Here is a 23,711-nt window from a genome sequence, read left to right as displayed (position 1 = left end):
CGAGATGGTACGTGTTGTTGTTTCGGAAAAAGAAAATTGTACATAGTGTGATTGTTTGTAATTGTGCCGGTGATGGTTCTATGCGGAAAGTAGTTCATTGTTCTTCTATGAAGCGATTCGCTCCAACTCAACTATTGACCGTTTCTGTGCGTGGTGTTCGCGAGACTCTGAGCATGAGAGCATGAGCAAACTGATTCCAACAGCCCATTGGCCAGAGCGGATGGTCTGACATAGGGCCATATCTCGCATCAAATAAATAGTAAGCACGAAAACCGCATGTCTCAGTTCGCGTTCAGTCATTTGCGCGCGAATAATACACTATACTATACCTACAACATTTTATTATTTATACTACTGAGTGTGCTGTGTATTGTACATTCACTATTCCTACGAAATTGGGGATTTACACTAATTTAGGTAAGTCAAATTTTATTAATCTAATTGTTCAGCTAAATTCAGAGCACCTACGCTGCACTTCACTAAATTAATTGAAAATTAATTGATTTTCGTGCACTTTGCCACACAGCGAAAACAATAATTTTCATTTCAAATACTATCTAAATATTTGCCAAACCAACTCGTACCAGTCAGCAGGAATTTTTCCAATAGCTTCGAATAAATTATTGATTACATTATCTACTAAATTAAAATTGGCACAAGTCATTATAATATATTAAACATCCTTTTTTTCGCCGCGCTATTGTTGAACGAATAACTAACTGTAAATTCTTTCGGCTAAATTTAAATTGTTAACAGGAAACAAAAAGCCGTTCCGCTACTACGCGCTATAGGATACGCTAAAAAGTGTAACAGTTGATTTTCTCACAGCGTTTACCATAAAAAATCTCGCTTCCTATTTCAATGCGGTAATTCCAATTCCTACGCAGAAATGAACGCAAATTGCCGAAAATTAAGTTTGTTTACGCTGCGTCGTAACCATGGCAACTCTCAAAGCGTTTGCATAATTCATGTGTGCCGATTCTTACGTAAGCCGACCTCTGTTGGATTTTTTTTTCTATATTTATTTAGTGAATTACTGGATGCGTGGAATCGCTACGTAATTGCTTCTTTTTTTCCTTTCGGTCTGCTGCAAGTAACAGCTATGTTATTATTGTCTATTGTTGCTTCTCATGTAAAATAAATTCATTGAGTCGTTTCTTTTGTGCGCTCATTAAACGTATCAATTTACAAATATTTTAATACATTTCCGGTGTACATATTAAATTGGTTAAATGAAGCCACAAAGGAGTTCCAATATCCATATATGCGCATATTTTATTTGATATCCGTGCCAGTTGATCGGTGCACCCTCTATTATATACGTGAAATTCGTGATCAATAGACCCAAGACCATTCATTATCGATCCGTGGTTTCGCTCGAAAACATGTTCTAAATGTATCCTGCATATATTTGTTTCCAGGTAATTACTACTAAAAGACAAAAGCAAAATGCCAGCCAGAATTACTGAAACGCAAAACGGACACATGAACGAAGTCACAGACGATATCGTTATCACAGGCATTTCTGGTCGTCTGCCGGAGAGCAACAACATTGAAGAGTTCAAGCAACAGCTCTTCGATGGGGTTGATTTGGTCACCGACGACGAGAGGAGATGGCCGTCAGGATTATATGGACTTCCCACACGCACCGGAAAATTGAAAGACATCGCGCATTTCGATGCCACGTTCTTCGGAGTCCATGCAAAACAAGCTCACGTTATGGATCCACAATTAAGATTATTACTAGAACTGACACACGAAGCCATGGTTGATGCTGGCGTTAACCCAACAGAGTTCAGAGGATCAAGGACCGGTGTCTTTATTGGAGTTTCCGACAGTGAATCTTCAGAGTTCTGGACAGCGGATCCAGAACCGATCAATGGATATGGCCTCACTGGATGCTGCAGGGCTATGTTTTCAAACAGAATTTCTTATACTTTTGACCTGAAGGGTCCCAGTTACGCAATTGACACAGCCTGCTCTAGCAGTTTGATAGCTATGCAACAGGCCATAGCCAATATTAAATCAGGACAATGCGACTCCGCCATCGTAGGTGGTGTTAATTTACTCTTGAAACCTACATCGTCTCTTCAATTCCATCGTCTTGGCATGTTGAATCCTCATGGCATGTGTAAAGCTTTTGACGTCGATGGTAATGGATACGTCAGATCTGAAGCCGCCGTCGTAGTTTTCCTCCAAAAGGCAAACAAGGCTAGCCGTGTTTACGCCACCGTCTTGGGAGCCAAAACAAACACCGATGGAACCAAAGAACAAGGCATTACCTTCCCATCAGGACAAATGCAAAATCAACTGATGAGAGAAGTCTATGCGGAATCTGGTATCAATCCAGATGATGTTGCTTACATAGAAGCTCACGGCACAGGAACCAAAGTTGGAGATCCACAAGAAGTGAACTCAATCGCAGACATGTTCTGTAAGAACCGTAAAACACCTCTTCTCATTGGATCAGTCAAAAGTAACATGGGTCACTCAGAACCAGCGTCTGGTCTTTGCTCTCTCGCAAAAATTGTCATCGCTATGGAATCCGGCGTTATTCCAGCGAATCTCCATTTTAAAACACCAAATAAAGATATTCCAGCGCTTTGCGATGGTAGATTAAAGGTAATTCTCAATAATTTAAAAAGATATATCTCCACTAAACTTATTATTTTGTAATTTCAGGTGGTCGATAAGAACGAAAAGTGGAACGGCGGAATTATTGCTATAAACTCTTTCGGTTTCGGAGGTGCCAACGCCCATATTGTTCTTCGATCGAATCCTAAACCGAAAGTGACCTGGCCAGCAGAACCAATCCCAAGATTGGTTTCTGTCTCTGGACGTACAGAAGATGCTGTAAATAATTTCTTAAACAAAATCAGAAGTGAAAAGCATGACGAAGAATTATATGCACTTATTAACAAAGTTCACAAAAATAATATCGCTGGACATGGTTACCGCGGTTTTACCGTATTGGGAGATAATAATATTAGCGAAGTTTCCGAATACAGAGAATCGAGACCAATTTGGTTTATATTCACTGGAATGGGATCCCAATGGCCTGGAATGGGAAAAGATTTAATGAAAATTGAATCATTCAAGAACTCCATCAAACGTTCTGCCGAAACGCTTAGACCGTACGGAATTGACTTGGAAGATATTCTCATCAATAGTGATGACAAGACTCTAGAAAACATTCGCAACTGCTCTGTATCTATTGCCGCATGTCAAATTGCTTTAGTTGATACTTTGAAAGTTATGGGTATCCAACCCGATGGTATTATAGGACATTCCGTTGGAGAAGTCGGCTGTGCTTATGCTGACAATACTTTGACCGCTGAACAAACTGTATTAGTAGCTTATGCTAGAGGAACAGCAATACTGGAAAGCAATATTGCCTATGGTGAGATGGCAGCCGTCGGTCTTACTTGGGAAGAGTGTAAGAAAAAATGTCCCGCTGACATTTTCCCTGCCTGTCACAACGGCGAAGACAGTGTTACAGTTTCCGGTCCACCAGAATCTATTAAGAAGTTTGTCGCAGAGTTGACTGCTCAAGACATTTTCGCTAAGAAGGTGAATAGTTCTGGATTTGCTTTCCACAGCAAATATATCGCCGACGCCGGACCAAAACTCAAGAAAGCTTTGGAAGCTATCATTACAACTCCAAAAACTAGGTCCTCGAAATGGATTTCTTCGTCTATCCCAGAATCTGCATGGAATACAGCAATTGCCCAGCAAAATTCTGCAGCTTATCATGTTAACAATTTATTGTCGCCAGTCTACTTCTATGAAGCCTGCAAACACATTCCAGAAAATGCAATTGTTGTTGAAATTGCACCACATTGCTTATTGCAAGCTGTTTTGAAACGTTCTTTGCCAAAAACCGTTACCAATGTTGGGCTCGTTAAGAGAGGACACGCTGATAACGTATCTTTCATGTTAACCAATATTGGAAAGTAAGTTGTCTAAACTTTTCTTAATTATTAAATTTTACTAATTCCTTGAACTCTAGAATTTACAACGCTGGTGCTCAACCTGATATTGCCAACCTTTACCATCCAGTTTCATTCCCAGTTGGACGTGGAACTCCAATGTTAAATTCAATGATCGAGTGGGACCATTCAATCGAATGGGATGTAGCTAATTTTGCCAACAAAGGTTCAAGGTCTGGAGAATTAGTTATTGATATTGACTTGAGTAAAGACGAATTCAAATATTTGTCTGGACACGCTATTGACGGAAGAGTCTTGTTCCCAGCAACTGGATATTTGGTAAATACATAGAATCATATAATTAAACACATATTTATTTTTATTATTTTATTTTCATAGACACTGGCATGGAAAACTTTCGCGAAATTGCGCAACCAAGATTACGAGCAACTTCCAGTCATAATGGAAGATGTTAAATTCATGAGGGCTACAATTATGCCAAAGGAGGGTTCTGTAAAATTCTTGATCAACATATTTGAAGGTTCAGGAGAATTCGAAATCTGCGAGAGCGGTTCCGTCGTTGTCTCAGGAAAAATCTTTGTCGCTGAGGAAATTGACAAAGAATTTTTGGCTTTGCCCGAAAAGAAACCACTGCCTTCCGAAACCGACGTCTTAACTTTGAACAAATCTGACATTTACAAAGAGTTACGTCTGAGAGGATATGATTATACCGATATTTTCCGCGGAATTGAAGAATCCGACAACTACGGCCACATCGGCAAATTGAACTGGGATAAGAATTGGATCAGCTTTATCGACACCATGCTCCAATTTTCTATTTTGGGTCAAAGCATCAGACAATTATATTTACCAACAAGACTACAAAGGGCCATCATTAATCCTAAATTACATATGGAGCAATCAAAGGAACATGTTCCAGTTTACATGTACCGAGAGATTGGTGTCGTTAAAGCCGGAGGCATTGAATTAAGAGGAATGAAGGCCAGTTTGGCTCCACGTCGTCAACAAACACAGGCAGCTCCTAAATTAGAGAAATACCAATTCGTTCCATTGAACAACGGAGTTATTCAACATGAAAATGAAGACAAATTTAAAATTAATGTTTTGACCGTCGCTTCCCATCTGGTGTTGGAGAACAGCGCAGGTGCTTTGAAAATGAAAATAGTTGAAGTTAATATGGGAAGAAATGCCGAGAATTTACTTGTCTCTCAATTGCAAGACATTCTTGAACGCGAACCCATGCTTGCTGTCGATTGTACAGTTGTCAGCCCAACCTCGATGGAATCTGCTGCATTCGAAGAGAAAAATATTAAAATCGTACAAAAAGATGTAACTTCTGGAGCTTTTGAACAAAACGCTCACTTAGTTGTATTGAGCGATATTTTGACCTACAAGAAAACTGACGTTTTTAATAATGCAGTTGCATCGTTGAAGACAGGAGGTTTTATCTTATTTGAAGAACCAAAGGATAAAATTTGCACTGAAATGATCACACAAGCTAACTTTGAAGTTATTTTCCAACAAACAACTAACACCAAAGTATACATGTTGGCACGTTTAACCAATGAAATTCCGACCAACGCTATTGTGATGAATATTACAGAGACAAACTTTGACTGGGTCGAACCACTGAAAGATGTTTTAACAAAGAGCGAAAATGATGGAACGCGCATTTACTTGGTTTGCGAAGGTGAAGAATTCACCGGCCTTGTAGGAATGATGAACTGCATTAAACAAGAACCAGGCGGCACCAACGTTCGTGCAGTTTTTATCCAAGATAAAACGAATAAATTTTCATTGAATTCCAATTACTATGTTAGTCAACTAAAGAGAGATTTAATTCAAAACGTATTAAAGGATGGTGTATGGGGAACATACAGACATATTCTTTTGGACCAAGCTGTTGAAAACAGTAAATTGCAAGTTGAACATGCTTACATTAATGCTTTGACCAGGGGAGATTTAGCTAGCCTGAAATGGATCGAAGGACCATTGAGATTTTACAAAGACGAGAAACCAAACACTGAAATGTGTACCGTTTACTATGCCCCACTCAACTTCAGGGACATTATGTTGGCTTCCGGAAAATTACCCCCAGATGCACTCCCAGGTGATCTTGCTGGACAAGATTGTATTCTTGGTTTAGAATTCTCTGGTCGTGACTCCAAAGGACGAAGGGTAATGGGTATGGTATCTGCCAAAAGTATGGCAACTACTGTCCTTGCTGATCCAGGCTTCTTGTGGGAAGTCCCAGAAAAGTGGAGTTTGGAAGAAGCTGCTACCATTCCAGTCGTTTACGGAACTGTAAGCATTTATAAATAATATATTATTCAGAAATTTATTTTTCGTTTACGTTTACAGAGTTACTATGCCCTCTGCGTAAGAGGTCAATTGCGTCCAGGTGAAACCGTTCTCATTCATGCTGGTACCGGTGGTGTGGGTCAAGCCTCTATTACTATCGCTCTTCACATGGGCTGCAAAGTATTCACCACTGTGAGTAGTCAAGCTAAGAGGGACTTCTTGAAGAAAACATTCCCTCAACTCACCGATAATTGCATTGGAAATTCCCGTGATACCACCTTCGAACAATTGGTGTTGACTGAAACTAATGGACGTGGTGTTGATTTAGTCCTGAACTCTTTGGCTGCATCGCAATTGCAAGCGTCTGTCAGATGTTTGGCTATTGGCGGAAGATTCTGTGAAATTGGAAAGGTTGATTTGTCTAACAATTCGCCACTGGGAATGGGAGTTTTCTTGAAAAATACCACTTTCCATGGAATCTTATTAGACGCCCAGTTCGATGGAAAGATTGATTCACCCGACAAGTTGGCAATTGTTCGCCTTGTTAACGAAGGTATTGCTAACGGAACTGTACGACCATTACCAAACACCGTTTATGCAGACAGCCAAGCCGAACAAGCTTTCCGATACATGGCTTCCGGAAAGCATATTGGTAAAGTATTACTGAAGATCCGCGATGAGGAAGCTCGCAAAACCATGTTGCCAAAACCAATGACAGTAAGCGCTATTCCAAAATCATACATGGACCCAGAAAAGGTTTACGTTTTGGTTGGTGGTCTGGGTGGTTTTGGTTTAGAATTGGCCGACTGGTTGATCACTCGTGGCGCTAAAAAAATTGTTCTTACATCGAGAAGCGGCATCAAGACGGGTTATCAATCCCTCTGCATTAGAAGATGGAGAAAGAACCAAGGAATTTCTGTTAAAATCTCAACTGCCGATGCCACATGCGTTGAAGGAGCCAAGAAATTATTGCATGAATCTGCTCTACTTGGTCCAATCGGTGGTATCTTCAACTTGGCTGCTGTTTTAAGAGACGCTATGATGGAGAATCAATCTGCAGCCGATTTCAAAACCGTTTGCAGACCGAAAATTGATGGCACCAAATACCTGGATGCAGTTTCCAGAGATTTAGCCCCACATTTAGATTACTTCGTAATTTTCTCCTCTGTTTCTTGTGGTCGTGGTAATGCTGGTCAGGCTAATTACGGTTTGGCAAATTCTGCTATGGAACGTATGTGCGAAGCGCGTCAAGCTGCCGGTTTACCAGCAACTGCTATTCAATGGGGTGCCATTGGTGATGTCGGTTTGATCTTGGAAACCATGGGTGGAAATGATACTGAAGTTGGTGGAACCATGCCACAACGAATTTCATCTTGCTTGAACACTATGGATATCTTCTTGCAACAACCGAATCCAGTGGTAGCTAGTATGGTGTTGGCCGAAAAGAGGAAGGGCAATCGTGACGCTAATCAAGTTAAATTAACTGACGCAGTCGCCAATATTTTGGGATTGAAGGACACAAAATCAATCACAGCTTCCTGCACTCTTGCGGATTTAGGAATGGATTCTCTCATGGGTGCTGAAATCAAACAAACTCTTGAACGTAATTACGATTTGGTGCTCAGCGCACAAGAAATCAGGGCATTAACGTTCACTCGTTTATTTGAATTGGAATCGGGATCTGGAGCAGCTGACATTATCGATGACAAGAAGAAGTCCGTCGACGATAATCAAGTTCAATTTGATGATCAATTGATGCCGTCAGCGACATTGGTCAAAATGCCAAGCAAAGACAGCACCAATAAAACTCCAATATTCATTATTTCCCCAATCGAAGGCGTCATAACAGCACTGAAGGGATTCTCTAAGGACATCCAAGCTCCAGTGTATGGTTTGCAATGCACATCGGCTGCTCCCCTTTCGTCAATCGGCGATTTGGCTAAATTTTACATTGCACAAATAAAAACCATCCAAGAGAAAGGACCGTACACATTGATTGGATACTCTTTCGGTGCTTGCGTCGCTTTCGAAATCGGGGTACAATTGGAAGCCCAAAACGAAACTGTTAAAATATTCTTCATTGATGGATCTCCATCTTACGTTGCAACCCATACCGGCAAAGCGAAGACAACTAAAATTAAGACTGGCAACGAAGCTGCTGAGCAAAGCGAAGCACTCTTATTCTTTATCCATCAATTCAAGGAAATCGACCAACCTAAAGTATTGCACGAGTTGATGAATTTGAATACATTTGAAGAGAGAGTGAAGAAGACTACTGAAATCGTGACATCATCTACTAACTTCTCCGCTGAACAAGTGTCCGCTGCTGCCGCCAGCTTCTATTACAAATTGGTTGCAGCCGATAAATATAAGCCTACCGGTCAGTTCAAAGGAAAGGCTGTTCTCGTCAGGGCCATAGACAATTACGTACAAATGGGTGATGACTATGGACTAACTGATGTAAGTGTTTTTATAAGTAATTTATTATACACAAGTCACTAATAAAATATTTGTTTTATTATGCAGGTATGTAAACAGCAAATCAACATCCAAGCATTGGAAGGTAACCACAGATCTATCTTGAATAACTCGACTTTGGTCAACATCGCAAATACCTTGTATTTGGAGGAGTAGATTTTTAAAACAAAAACTAATTCCAATTTTTTAAAGATAAAACTAAACAAAACGTAAACCTATGAAAGAAAAAACTGACTTGATTTTTTTTTTGCAAATATTAATTTATATTGTTTTTCTTTTTAGTTCTTACGTATATTTATATATATATATTATATATATTTTTAGAATTGTTTCTACTTTTTACACAGGGATTTATTGTATGTATATTTAACTAAAAATTGTAGGTATATAAAAAATACTCAGTATGGTGTAGCAAATAAGTAAATGTAAATATATTTCGGAAATGTGTAGCTCTGATGATGATGCAGGGTTTGTTGCTTAACCTTTGTAACATCATCACAGCTATTAAATAATAAAAATTTAAGTAACTTAATAATAATAAAGACTTAAACAATTATGAGCATATTTTATTTATTTATAAATTGAACCCTAATTTCTTATTGTTGGAACATTAATGGAACTTTTTATGTCACAAGTGAATGATATAGTAATTGCGTAACGAGTACCAGTTGTGACTCGTTCCACGAAATGCACATTTTCTCCCCCCGATGTGAACATGGAGACTCTTCCAAGCTTCGGCTCCACGGTCTTATTTGAAGGAATATCTTTGAAGATGAAGCGACCGCCTTTAAAATCTGCACCATAATCGGATAAATACAGCAAAGCTGTATAATGGAATGACTCGTAAGTTTCCTAAAACAGGGAATTAGTAAAAAAAAAGTTCTCTAGTTTGTTTTCACTATTTACTTTGTCTATATGCACGAGCCAGTATTTATCGTGACTTGTTTTAGGCTCGGCATTGGTTAACTTTGAGAAGAAAGTCGGATGTGTTAGAAACAAATTGTTTGGTTCGATTTGAAACAGTTCAGCGATGGCGTGTTGTATCTTTTCTTTTACTGTTTTGTACGTGTTAATGAATTCTGGGTTAAATAAATTATTTGCTTCGTTGATGGTATGCATATTAACAAATTTGTCTTTATAAGACAAAGCTCCGGAATGAATATCCAATATAGAGGCACCACCCGAGGATCCTCCAAAAGCAAACCCTTTCTTAGCCATGTCTAATAAGGTTAACGCTTCCATTTCCGTAACCAGCTTGTCAGTGACATATCTTCCGCAAGTTTTCGGCACACAATTGGGAAATACTTCGATATCCTTGGTGTATTCTGAATCGCAATCGAATGTTTGTCCACGATTGTTCAGAACATCTTTGTGCGATGCAAGGACGGTTTCCTTCCCTTGCTTGGAAAAGTACCATAAGTAGATTACTACTCCTACAATTATAATACCTCTGCTCCATACTCTCTGGTATGGAAAATTCGGCATAGGTCCATATTTCCTGAAAATACAAAATTCTTACATCAATTAATTGATATGAAAGCACACTACAAATTAGATGAAGATTACAAAATTATTACATGAATAAATTATTAATTCTAAACAAATATTAATTAATTCACTGTACCGATTCTTTTGATTCCGAGTAACAAAAAATTAATTTCTCAGAAAATCACTATAAATTATAAAAGTTAAATTAAGGGGAAACATTATAAGTAAATAAAAATAAAACATAGTCCGGAGGAACGACTACGGTCAAATGCGGCAATATGTTGTAAATAAAACTATACATTTTATCTATTATTATACTTTTCATTTGGCAAATTTAATCAATTTAAAAATCATCTAATTTAAATACAATGGGTGATATAAATTAAAAAATATAAAACTGTAATAATAATAATTAGTATTATTTGCACACACTGCTGTTTATTGTAAAACAATAATATTTATTGTATACACAGAATAAACATGTACTATTGACCGCGATTTTTTTTCGCCATGTTTGCAAAAAATATATTAAATCTTTGTTATTATTATTAATAATACTAATAATTTATTGGCCAAACATCAATACAAAAGAAAAAAAGTACATTCTATACATAAATAAATTCTAACATAAGATAAAAAAAAAATATTAATAGGCTGGCCAAAGGGGTAACGGCCGAGGTCTTTCCGCCCGGGTATTATTATTATATTTGTGGATATATTCAATAGTGGATTATCGCACAGACACAGGAAGCGTGCGCCTGGGTCCTTAAATCTTAAAATAGGCCTGGTTCTCTTATCAGCAAAAAACTGAACTAGTGTATTTTCACAGCGTTATCATCATTGAAAATTTTACCATTCAAGAAATTTTATAAGGCTCTAAACAATTGGTAATCAGAACAACATCTTTACGATTTACCATTTCTAGCCGATTTTCTTGAATTGCAGAGTTTAATCTATCCAATTGGCAACAATACACATCTGAATTAATTGTTTGGTTCCTGGAAGCAGCTCAAAATACACAATACCTTTGTAATCCCACCAAACTGCATAATCTTCTTTTGGTGCATTTCAGCTCTCGATATTCATTTTCATTATACTATGACCGCTATTATTCGATGTCTCCTTTAAAAAAGGTTCGATTTCATTTCGTTTCGTTTGAGATGCAAATCGCAGATGTTAATGCGTTGAGCTAAACGAATTTCCTTTAATGCATGAGGAATCCAAATATCGTGTTTTTAATGATGGGATTCATGTTTTAAATAATTTTCAATTGTTGTGTCCGAATCAATTATGGCTTTGATTTGATCTTCATCAACTTCATTTAGCCTACCAGATCGTAGTTCATATTTGAGTAAAAAATCAAATTTATCAAACCAATTCCGGCACTGTCTTTCTTTTAAAGCTTCATCACCATACACATCCCTTAACTTTTTAGCAGCTTTTATTGCGTTCTTTCCTTTTCGGAAATAATAAAACAAAATATGACGAAAATGAACGCTTTTGTTCTCCATGTTAAAATTGAACCCACACAAACAAATCTCACAAAAAAAATACACTGAATTTTAAGAAAGCTAAATTTCACAACTGACAAATGCCAAAACTATATAATTGTAACATTAGCAGAAGTCATGCAAAAGAAAAACTATTCCCATCCAAATTTAAAATCAGCCTTTACTTTGTTGCCAATTTAATTATCAAAATATGTTCAAATTGGAAATTGTATGCTATTTGTTATAATACTTATAATTTTTATAAATGCTTTTAGCAATTTGATTCAATTATATTTTTATACAATAATAACATACATTTTATTATTATTGTATGGAAAGGAAAAAACATTTTTTTTTAATATTATTGAAATCAATATTATTATTAAATAATAATGCTAATTTATTAGCAAAATACAAGAAAGTACAACATGAGCCAAAGGGCTATAAACTGTAGTATTTCTATACTGTTATAATAATATTTACAAAAGAAACTAACGTCTTCAATGGGTAATTGATGGTTGGCAACTGGCTACATATGCTGCGAATTGTACTTAACGGATTACGTAAGATAAAAGTGTAACATGAATTTTAGATTAATACACATTTATTAACTAAATGCAAAGTTAAGATTTCAGTGTATAACATTGAAATCGGTGTAAAAAAAATGCATAAATGTAATAATATTAATATAAAACAATATAGTTATAATAAAACTTGAATAGTTCATAGTTCAGCAAGGTTATACAATTAATAATTAGAATACAAAATATATTAACAAATTGAAAGACCAAATAGGCTTTTGTAATGTTTCATAACATTTCTTTCCTTGATTTATGTATAATGAATACAATATGTTATTAAAAATTATAACATATAGTTCCATTGTTATTAAACAATATTAAATAAATCACAATAACAATTTTAACAGTGAGATTTATTATTGATTTTCTGCTATAATCAAGATTTCATCTGAACTGATAAATTGTATTAAATAATACTGAATACGTTTATTATAGTCATATTACTTTAGCATTAACAATTATACTAATTTATACCTATTAAAATAAAATAAACTGATTTAATATACATACAGTTTATCTTTCTCTGGAGATTCATCTATTTTCTCGTTGTCTTTGCTGGGTTTTCGCTTAATTAAAGTTGGTGCAGTCATTATAATAATTTATTTTAAATTGATTGCAATATGTAACAATACATTGTACAAAAAAAACTTACACTTTATTACTTATTTTGACAAGACTCTATCATAGAATATAAACAAAATCAATAGTCATATATAGGCAACCATACAGACTACCTCTCAACAGAAAACCAATGATGCCAATGTTAGAACTACAAAATGTCATACTTTATTTATGGTTTGAATATCTAGATTTCTAATTAAAATATTTTTTTTCGGCCATCTATCTCACATGAGACAATGAACTGGACTGGTGACAATTAAAACAAAAAAATATATAAAAAGTCAAGGGATTGGTCCAGTAACCAACCTTAACATAATAACTTTAAAGGCAGACGCAGAATCAAGACACGCACTCACGAACTACTTATTCTAAAAACGATTTGGTAGGTCTTTGGGCTTGAAACGCTTCACTCTTCGGCGATGGTTCTCTGTGTTAGTTAGCTCCACAGCAAAGGGGGTTGGATTTATTTTTAATAATTAAATTTATAAATTAAACGATATTTGTAAATTACTTCATTTAGGCCACTTTAATACCATAAATCTTTTATATTTTATGTATAATTACTTTGGTAATAAATATTTTTAATACTCTAATACTAATATTGTTGATAATAAAAATAAATATATCCATGTGTCTATTGACACATGATTATTATTATAATATAGACAATCGTATATGTCAAATATCTATCAATTTGACATTTTCGTAAAGTTATTTAAAAAAGATAATTTAAAGCCTCCTTCAGGTATAGAAATAGGACCATGCACATGATAATAAAAGGAAGGTATGTTAATAATGAAAACATCTAAACTTCTCATTGTTTTCAATCATCGTTTCAGAGACATTATGCAATTTCAACCAATTGAACGAAAGGACTTAGAAAAAATATTTTTGAAACCTCATCCTGTCTTGTTAGACTTTATTCAAGCTTTTGACGACGTTTGGCACACTAATTTGGTTGATAAAATAAAGAATACATGTCCCTATTTATTCTATCAACTATATAATTTGATATATATTTAACAGAAACATTTTTTCATGAACAAAAATCAAGTTGAAAACTCTGTCCTATTAAAAATTAAACATATTTATGTATTTTTGGTAATAAATATTAACAAAAAGTGTATTTAGACTTTTCCTTTATATAGTTTGTGAGTTCCAAAACTCAAGGTAAAATCAATTGTATTTGCAGATAAAATTAATGACATCTAATAATATAAATTAATTTCGCTTGGTTTTAGCTCTTTGAAGCAAGGTAACAAATGTCATTTCGCGACCCATACAAAATTTAAGTGGGCCCATAGGTTGAGAAACACCTATATAAAATTCTATAAGACGCTCCCTAATTTTGAGTATATTTTTATGCGTAAAATTATGCATCTGAAAAATAGGGAATTTGGTCACAATAAGTTAAGTATGGTCAGGAAATATTTGGTTAAAGAAAACTTGTTTTGTCAAGATTGCACTTTTTAGTTTCCATATTACCTAATTATTTTACCTCACTTTAAATATTAATATTATATTATATAATATACGTTATGATATATTTTGTTAATGTTTATTTTTCAATAAAAGTGCTATAAATTGTCTGCTCTGAGTGGACACCTAAATTAGTGCAACAAATACTTAACATTACAAAATAATAAGTGCTATACATTCGACTAAATAACTTAGTAATATTCAATATTACAAAGACACCTATCATTCCAAGTGTTACGGGTATAAAGGCAAAGTAGATGGCGTTATGTATATGAAGTAAATATTTAAAAGAGTTCCAGTACTCGCAGATAGAATAGAAACTAAAATAAAGTCGTGGAATAATCAATACATGGAAGGTCGAATAACAAACAAACCTGTACACCTGTTCCCAGTTGGTCGGCGGCCGTTGCTTTCGCCATAAGGGTTGAACTTGTTACAGAGTCGCGCGCGATACTCGGCATTACTATTGCCACCGAAACTACTTTTTTTCGTTCACATGATTTGATTTGTTATTTTTATTTTTGAAGTTTTTAAAACGTACAATGTCATTATTATTATCAATTCACTGAGGAATGAAGCTGTAAATCGAATTGAAAAATTACTGCTCGGTACTTGAGGAAAATGAACAGGTACATAACACTGCACCAGTTGGGGGATGGAACCTACGGATCCGTGGTGCTGGGACAGCGTAAGGACACCGGCGAAAAGGTTGCCATCAAAAGAATGAAACGCAAGTATTATTCATGGGAAGAGGCCATGAATTTGAGAGAAGTTAAGGTAAATAATTTAGAAAATAACCGTACTGTTAGTTTATTGATTTTTCACCCACGTGGTATTAATTCCATTTTTTTAATGGCACACGTGCAATAAACCATTCAAAAAAATGTATGCATTTCTCAATAATTCAATAACACCAGACTACAGGACTATAATATGTTCATAATAAGTAATATATGAAATTTTCAATAAATTATAACAATAGTTTATAGTTAATATAAACAGGAAGTTAAAATGCAAATACTTTTAGTAATTGTTTTTCATTTTTCTTTTAACAATAGTAGAAAAATTCAAATCTTCTCCACCTTCACTACTTTTTCATACCATAAAATAATAGACATTTATTTATCATGGTACTGTGAGCGATATTTGAAATGGTTTTACTTCTGCGAAATACATTTTGATTACAATAAATAATATACACAACAATGTAACAACTTCATTCTTTAGATCTCTAACATTCGGTAATCAACGACTCAACTGTAGCCAATATATAGATTTATTTATCGCTCACTCAATCTATCCATCAATATTATATCATGACTGTATTAGATCAGCTCGAATTATATTGTCCTATAAGCGAATACAGGATTCGACGCCCTAACAATCCATTACAGAACCGAGTAAATGAAAAATTAAAAAACATATTGATTCCAATATTCAGTCATCCGCATATTCTATGTGATTTTATATTATTTATATTTTAAAAAGTATTAATTATTAAGTTTTTTTTCAATTTTTCTTTCATTCTAATTTAAATAATACTATTTATTGCAATAATACAAAAAAACACTAAACATAATTTAACATTTCCATACAATTCTAAATTATTTAATTTGTTTATTTAAATTTGACCAAATGAAATTAAACATCAATAGGAACAATAATAAAATTATGTTAATATTTACAAAAAATGTTTGTTAGATATCTTGAATTTTATTCTTATTGTGTTCATAATTAATAAGTCAAATCGATTTAATGTAACGTATTCATATATTAAAGTTTTGACTAATCCTATTGTTTTGGAATTTAGAATACCCTTATATTATTTTTTTGAAATTGTGATATCTGGTACCAGCAACAGGGAAATCCTTCACATTTCACTGAAGTTCAGAGGTATTTGGACTACATCGGAGGAAGTAGGACTAACGATTTAGCAGTAGCGAAGGCTCACGTTATAAATAAGTTAAATCCGCTCACTATCGCTTGAAAGTTTGAACAACTGTCGAGTGAATTACGAAATCCAAATAACTAATAGTATTTCCTCAAACGTATTCAAAAAATCGAATTTTCAATTATATTATATAATATTAATTACATTTAAATCAGAGAAAAATAATCATTTCATTTAATTTATCAAATTTTAGGAATTAGATCTATATTATTTATATTATTATTTATAACTAAAAAAAATTAAAATAAGTAATTAAGTTCATACGTAAAGAAAATTGTAAGGTTATTTTTCCTATTTTTTCAATATTCATATCATTAACAAAATACAGTCGTCTCTGAATTTACACGAATTTCCGTTACACGTTATTTTTTACGCGAAAAGCTAGTATAACTTTTGGAAATAAATATTTATTTCTTATAACTTAAGAAAAAATAATTGACATTTTAGAAAACAAGTGTAAATATTAATCGGCGTCACAAACACTATTTAAAACAATCAACATTTTCTTTATAATTGACGCAAACTCATTATTCATTGCTTGAAATATTTAGAAATTTTTATTATTAATATTTTTTTTTCGTATGATTTTTTTATATATTCTGCAACATTAAAATTTGTCGAAATTTAAAGGATCCTTGAATGTCTATAATTTTCCATTTTTTTGGCTAATTCAAGAGCTTTGCAAAGATTTACTGCACTGCAAAACGTTCACAGAAAAAATATTTTCAGTTCGCGTATAAAAAATATCGCGTAAATTGTGTTTATAAACGCGTAAAAAAACTTTCACGTAAAAATATGGCGTAAAAATTGAATACCGTACTGCTTATTAGCTGTATAATACAAATTCATTTGATTTGAGAAATAAACATATGAATAGCTATTATTTATTAATGTTATAGCAATTAATGAATATAAATAATGTTTTTAAGGTGGTACCACCTACTGTAAACAATAAGTTAAATCCGTAAATCCGTATAAATGGTATTTAATTATTACAGAGACAAGTGACTCCAAGTTTGTACTGTATTCAAATTATTTAATTTCTACACAACTATTAAAATAGCTGTAATTTTGCTTTTAATTTGCAGTCTTTGAAGAAATTACACCACAGCAACGTGGTGAAACTGAAGGAAGTAATCCGTGAGAATGATGTCCTTTACTTCGTATTTGAGTATATGCAAGAGAATTTGTACCAATTGATAAAAGATAGGAGGGTGCCTTACCCCGAATCCATAGTTAGGAATATGCTGTACCAGGTAATTTAGTTATTGCATGATGGATTTGATGTTAATTGCTATGTTCGCTTCAGATACTTCAGGGCCTTGCGTTCATTCATCGCCACGGTTTTTTTCATCGCGACTTAAAACCAGAGAATATTTTGTGCTGCGGTCCAGACTTGGTAAAGATTGCAGACTTTGGTCTGGTTCGGGAGATCCGATCAAGGCCTCCGTATACAGACTACGTTTCGACCAGATGGTATCGAGCACCAGAGGTCTTACTGCATTCGACAACGTATAGTAGCCCCATCGACTTGTGGGCAGTCGGCTGTATCGCAGCTGAGATCTACACCTATCGACCTTTATTTCCTGGAACCACTGAAACCGATCAGCTCTATAAAATATGCCAAATTCTAGGGACCCCTGATAAAGTACATTAAGCATCAATCCGCACTATGTTTATGATTTCGTTTCTTTTTATGTAACAGAAAAAATGGCCAGAGGGATACCAGTTAGCTGGAGCTGTTGGCTTTAAGTTTCCTTACTTCAGCCAGACGCCTTTGAGCGCCGTTGTGCCACAAGCAAGCCAAGTCGCCGTGAAATTAATGGACATCCTGATGGATTGGAACCCCTCCAACAGGCCAACGGCCCAAGCTGCTTTGAAGCACACGTACTTCCAGGTGAGTCTTGCTGGTACATGGAATAGAGGTCAAAGCAATAAACAAATCTCCGCTACGGCTGAAGTAAATTGCCATTGCATGTTAGGCGGAATTTGCATTTTATCGCTGATATTACGTCGGTCAGTTTATTTATGCGGAAATACGGTTTCATGCCCCCATTAGAACAACTACGTTAAATGCATGATGTGACAATCATAACTAAAACAAAAATTAATGCGTTGTTCGAACATCTAATAATATTTTCAAATACATATACAAAAAAGTTCAAAGAAAAAATATGTTTAATAATTGAATTAACTGTCACTGTAATTTTTATCACATTTATTTAGTTTCAATCGATTTCTATTTTGATGAATATTTTATTTTTATAATTCAAATTTTAATATAAAATAAAATATGTAGGTTTGATACCTTAACATTTTTTGGAAAGCCCGGACGCATGTCAATCCTAGATTATCGTCTCAGAACGTCTAGAAATAATTTGTTATGAGGTTCCAATAATTTATATGACAAATATTTAACATTTTGATAATACAGGTATCCCCCGACTTAAGAACTAGTTCCAAACGGTTGTTCGTAAGTCGAGGGAATTTTAAAAATTTCAAAAAATATACATATCTTACCACACTTTAAAATGGTTTTTTTATATGTAAAATTCCGTATTACGAACTGCATAAATTTGAAAAAAAAAATAGATAAAAGTAAACAAAATACTTTCTTACAAATACTTTTCAATGTAGACATCATAATTATTTAATAACAAACGACAAAAGATACAAATACAACAAAACAGATAGAGTACATCTTCCAAAAATATTATATTTTATTAAAGAAATTATCAATTTTTGTTTGGACACTTCATTTTTTTATTACTATCCTGGTAACAAGTTAGAGCTTTAAGAATTTTGTTCGTAAGACTCGGCGGATACCTGTATCTTCAACTTCGTAAAATTGAAAATCTTGTTTGTATTGAACCTCGAGATATCAATCATTTTTATTAACTATATATGACAATAATAATATTTTATTGTCTATATGACATTTTTTATATACATATTTAATTAAAATATAGTATTTACCATTTGCATTTTAATAACAAGGAAAATCATATTAATTTAATATGTTAATAATAATTACGTTTATTCACACAATAGTCACAAAAAAATAAAATAAAAATAAAACTTGTATAAAAAAAATACATATTAATAATTTAATCATTAGAAAACATAGCAATATATTTCCGTCCGTTAACAAATATTATTTTTATTCCTTTTTTTTTGTATTTTTGTGCTTATTTTTTCAATTAGTTGATTAGTACTTTGCGATTGCCTATTAAGAAGTATTATAACTAATCTAGTGTAATTTGTATCAACAATGAAAGAATGTGGTCAAATCCATTATTAAAAGATATGTACATAATTTCTAGCATATCGTTTATAAATAATTACTTTATCGATACCATGAAATGTAGAGCAGATAAAAGTATATTAATAAGAAAATCAATTTTTATTCTTTAATTTAATGTTATAATTACATACACATTACTGTTATCAATATTATAAGATACTCGTTTATGTTTGCATATCTACCAAATCATAATTTATTTTAATATATTAATAACATGCTGTAAATATTAGTTCATTTTATCATATTTATTGAGTTATTGATATTAATTGTTTATTATAAGAATACATTTAGTATATGATATTCATTTCATATTATAAAGCAGTTACTATTTCATCAACGACTTCCGATTTATTGATTTAGAGGTTGTTTATAGACATCGATTAATCAATGATATAATTAATATAAAATAGCAATTACAGCGTTACTAAGTGTATTGATATTTTCAATCTATTGTAATTGAATCTTACTATTTTAGAATGGTTTACTTGTATGTGTTTTGTCCATGACATGATATGTGAAAGGTAAAGGTTACAGAAATTTAAATATTAATCTATTTGAAATATGCAACAGATAAATGAAATGAATGCACGCATATTTCAATGGCATGATGTGCATTGCCATGATTATGTTAAAAAAATGATCAATGATCATTGTAAATATTTATTATATTCTGAATAATTTAAGGATTATAATTTATAACATACATGAATCTTATTCCATTACATTAATATCTCACATAGTGGTTCTTCGATCAGTCCGAATTCACTATAGTGAATAAAATAAAAATTGAATAAAAACAAAATTTTAATTGAGCAAAATAAACATTTATTCTAAAAAAATAGTCAAAACATTATTTTGATTTACATAGTCAAATTTCTTTCTTGTGCATTTTATTTTTATGAGGTTTTAATGTTCTTGATTAGTCCGGGATATTGGCGATATCGATTGCCCGCACTATGAGAGGTATTGCTATACTTAATAATTCTGTATATGTATATTAAATAAATAATAAAATAACAATTTCGTAAGGCCGGATAAATCCTACAAATTAAAACCTTCTATAGTATTTGGGAAAATAAAACAATATTTGTAAACTCAATGAACCGTTTAAAATGATTAACGCATGAATTTACAGACTCGCATATATTTTGAAGAATTATTTGTAAACCAAATCTCATCTATTTGAAAATTGATTGGTAAATAAATAAAGTGAAATTACGTTTCCATATATTTAATTAAAGAAAATCAATTTAATTTTCTTTTGTGTTCTACTTTTCTTGGCATCGGCAACTTAATTATTTAGAAACGATTTGCTACAATTTGTATGTACCAAGGACATATAACGGTCATTTGTATCTTCGTGTACTATTTATCTTTTAATAATAGATTTGATATCGCTTTATTTCATCATTAATGCTATTGATCTGTTATATATTTCTTATCATATAGCATTGATTAAGAAACATGCTTACTTTATCATCGCATCATAATGTTATACCTACGAATCTTAATTTCAAAACTAAATGACTAAAGGTTGCTGTAATATTCCAGACTGTTTGAAACGAGACACAACAAATAAAATAAATACAGAGACTTGACTGTATAAAGGAAAAAGCCAATCATTTATGTAAAATAATTCTGTGTACAATTTTTTTAGATTTTTCTTATTTTGTACAATTAATAGATAGTATTAGGTTGTATTCACAAAAATTAATTTTTTCAAATCTTGATGAGTCTAAGGTTTGTTTTTTTATTTTTTACACCGGACTATAGTTAATCCGGACTTATCGAAGACTGAATATGCGAAGTTTTGTTGTGCAAATATTGTAAACGTATGTAAAATGATATGTAAATGATTAAACTTATAATTTACAATTAGTAATGTGAATTTTTCATTTCATTTTAAAATAATCTGCAGACATTCCAGAGTAATTCAAATACTTGCAGATTAAGTCCATAACGTAACATCTAAATATATTGATAGATCCATGGTCTTAGAATAGTTTTTAATAATTTGAATCATCTTGCGGAAATATCGCGATTAAACCTCATTGTACATATTTATATGTTTGCATAATTTATTAATTACATAACAAGAATACATTCAAAATGATCCATAAATCAGTGTTTTATGACAATATACGTTTGAATTCAAGACTATTTTAATATCAAAATTTTCAAAAAGTCCGATACAATATAAATTGAGATAATTAATATCAATTATCATAATTTCCCTAAAGAGTTCCTGTCGGTCAACAAAAATGCTTTCACAAATGAGGGGTATGATCAAAGTAGTAAGAATGACATAATTCATATTAGTCTGTTTCTTCTTGTCTTTCTACTAGTCGTATCACTTAATATTATTAAATATTTTATACTGCAGTTGAAGTGTACTCTATATACTTAGTAGTCAATCCTTAATGATCGTAGGTTGGCCAACAGTACACTGCATTATTAGCGCCCGATAACTTCAATCAATTCGCCTTGCTGAATAATTCGAGCAAATCACTCTATTCCATCAAGAATCCAAACATCAGCGAGAACAGTATACAGCATGTGACACAACAGCCTAAAGCTCAGGTTTGCATAATCCGTTTCTCGATCAATGTACATCAATTGAAGTGCTTTTACTTTGTTTGTTTTTAGATCACCATGCAACCTTTGATAAAACCAATTCAGATCACAAGAAACCAGCCGGTCCAAGCTGTAGCTCCCATTGTTTATAGCTTCGGTCAGAGCGATTACAATAATAGGTACATACCGGATAATCAAATAAAGAAGATTCCTTGGAACAAAGGGGAGAACGGCGATGGCGACGATAATGTTACGAAAAGGTTGCTTACTACAATTCATAAACTGATATTAAATATTATTCAATTACTTATGTTTTTTTCAGCAACAAATTGAATAATGCTAAAGAAAATGTTGTGGATTTAAAGTGGACTAGTTTGCAGGATATCATGGAACCGAAGAAGTCGGTGGCTTCTGCAAAAAGTCAATACTTGTCCGTTTCTAGATACATCGCTGGTCAAACGACGGATCTGCATGGAAAGAATGGCATCAATAATTTTAATAAGAAAGCAGGTGATTTATTCAATTCATTCTTTCTCTTTGCTTCTTTGCGTTCCCATCGCGTTGGGACATTTATTATTTACAGTAAGGACAAGTGCTATCATACGTGCCGATCAGATATCTATATTTAATGCCCCAACAACAAAACAGACACGTGTAAAGCAACGCCATTCGACTACAGACCTAATATAATAATTGCTACTTGGTTCTAACAACATAATGAATAATCAAATGTTCATATTTTTTTTAAAACCAAAATTATTAAACAATAATAAACAAGTCATTGATTCATTGTTTATCAATATATTTATGAGATAAATTCGTTTCACAGAAAAGGTGAACCTTTATGCTATTGTCCAAGGTCATTCTCTAGATAAAATATTGTGCATATTAATGGATATTGATTTATTGTATATATGTATATTTTTATCGGATTATATTTGTAAAAAATAAATTAGCTTTAATGTTAATATTTTAGGTGATGTGGGTTTGTCGTCGATTTTTAATGATAGCATGTTAGATTTTCAAGGAATTCCATCGGGAAAACAAAGGACTTTGAAGAATATTACGGGCAATGCAGTTTCGCACGGGAGGACGGATTGGGCAGCTAAGTATGTTTAACAATGCATTCTTAATAAATATACTTAGCATAAATGTATATATTTAGAAACTGACGTAGGTACATTAGAACTTTTATATTTTTATAAATGTTTTTCTTCCTAACACAATTTAAATCCATATATTTGTATTGTATTGTAAGACATATATCATTTTACGTTTTTCTTTAATTTATATTAACTTGCAATAGTATTTAATAACTTATTTGCTTTGTTTCAGATATCTCAAATGAGTTTAGAAGCAACGACTGTGATAGAATATAACATAAATTTATCGTTACAATAAAATATCTCTATATACAAAAAAACATGTATTGTAATAATTTAGCTCGATAAACAAAATAATAAACATTTTATTTATATAATTAGTGAGTTTATA

General features: G+C 32.9%; 3 protein-coding genes across 6 annotated transcripts; 2 read left to right on the top strand and 1 right to left on the bottom strand.

The window, feature by feature from the left end:
- Window positions 1–253: 253 nt before the first annotated feature.
- LOC108560588 (fatty acid synthase) lies at window positions 254–8,961 on the top strand. Its single transcript, XM_017918215.1, has 7 exons — window positions 254–417; window positions 1,422–2,622; window positions 2,683–3,953; window positions 4,010–4,268; window positions 4,329–6,254; window positions 6,312–8,711; window positions 8,778–8,961. Exons 2-7 carry the CDS (start codon window positions 1,450–1,452, stop codon window positions 8,883–8,885), a joined length of 7,137 nt encoding a protein of 2,378 aa, XP_017773704.1. The 5' UTR covers window positions 254–417; window positions 1,422–1,449; the 3' UTR covers window positions 8,886–8,961.
- Window positions 8,962–9,136: 175 nt separating this feature from the next.
- On the bottom strand, window positions 9,137–13,014 carry LOC108560576 (2-oxoglutarate and iron-dependent oxygenase domain-containing protein 3-like). 2 transcript variants are annotated; one of them, XM_017918203.1, is made up of 3 exons: window positions 12,941–13,014; window positions 9,636–10,227; window positions 9,137–9,581 (listed from the first exon to the last, which is right to left on the bottom strand). In XM_017918203.1, exons 2-3 carry the CDS (start codon window positions 10,212–10,214, stop codon window positions 9,318–9,320), a joined length of 843 nt encoding a protein of 280 aa, XP_017773692.1. In that variant the 5' UTR covers window positions 10,215–10,227; window positions 12,941–13,014; the 3' UTR covers window positions 9,137–9,317. The 2 variants fall into 2 exon arrangements, with proteins under 2 accessions (XP_017773692.1, XP_017773683.1); XM_017918194.1 differs by lacking the exon at window positions 12,941–13,014 and adding an exon at window positions 12,799–12,934.
- Window positions 13,015–15,009: 1,995 nt separating this feature from the next.
- LOC108560557 (serine/threonine-protein kinase MAK-like) lies at window positions 15,010–23,642 on the top strand. Of its 3 annotated transcripts, none has more exons than XM_017918182.1 (9): window positions 15,010–15,165; window positions 17,428–17,595; window positions 17,649–17,987; window positions 18,045–18,236; window positions 22,074–22,223; window positions 22,290–22,477; window positions 22,540–22,727; window positions 23,236–23,326; window positions 23,553–23,642. In XM_017918182.1, the coding sequence occupies exons 1-9, from the start codon at window positions 15,010–15,012 to the stop codon at window positions 23,563–23,565; spliced, it is 1,485 nt and encodes a 494-aa protein (XP_017773671.1). In that variant the 3' UTR covers window positions 23,566–23,642. The 3 variants fall into 3 exon arrangements, with proteins under 3 accessions (XP_017773671.1, XP_017773654.1, XP_017773663.1); XM_017918165.1 differs by having other exon boundaries at window positions 23,194–23,326; window positions 23,553–23,641; XM_017918174.1 differs by lacking the exon at window positions 23,553–23,642 and having other exon boundaries at window positions 23,194–23,336.
- The last annotated feature ends 69 nt before the right edge of the window (window positions 23,643–23,711 follow it).

Source organism: Nicrophorus vespilloides, unplaced genomic scaffold (assembly GCF_001412225.1).
Source record: "Nicrophorus vespilloides isolate i.1.1-1 unplaced genomic scaffold, Nicve_v1.0, whole genome shotgun sequence".
Lineage (NCBI taxonomy): Eukaryota > Metazoa > Arthropoda > Insecta > Coleoptera > Silphidae > Nicrophorus > Nicrophorus vespilloides.
Note: the sequence above shows the minus strand (reverse complement) of the source record. Positions and strands in the feature narration are given on the sequence as shown.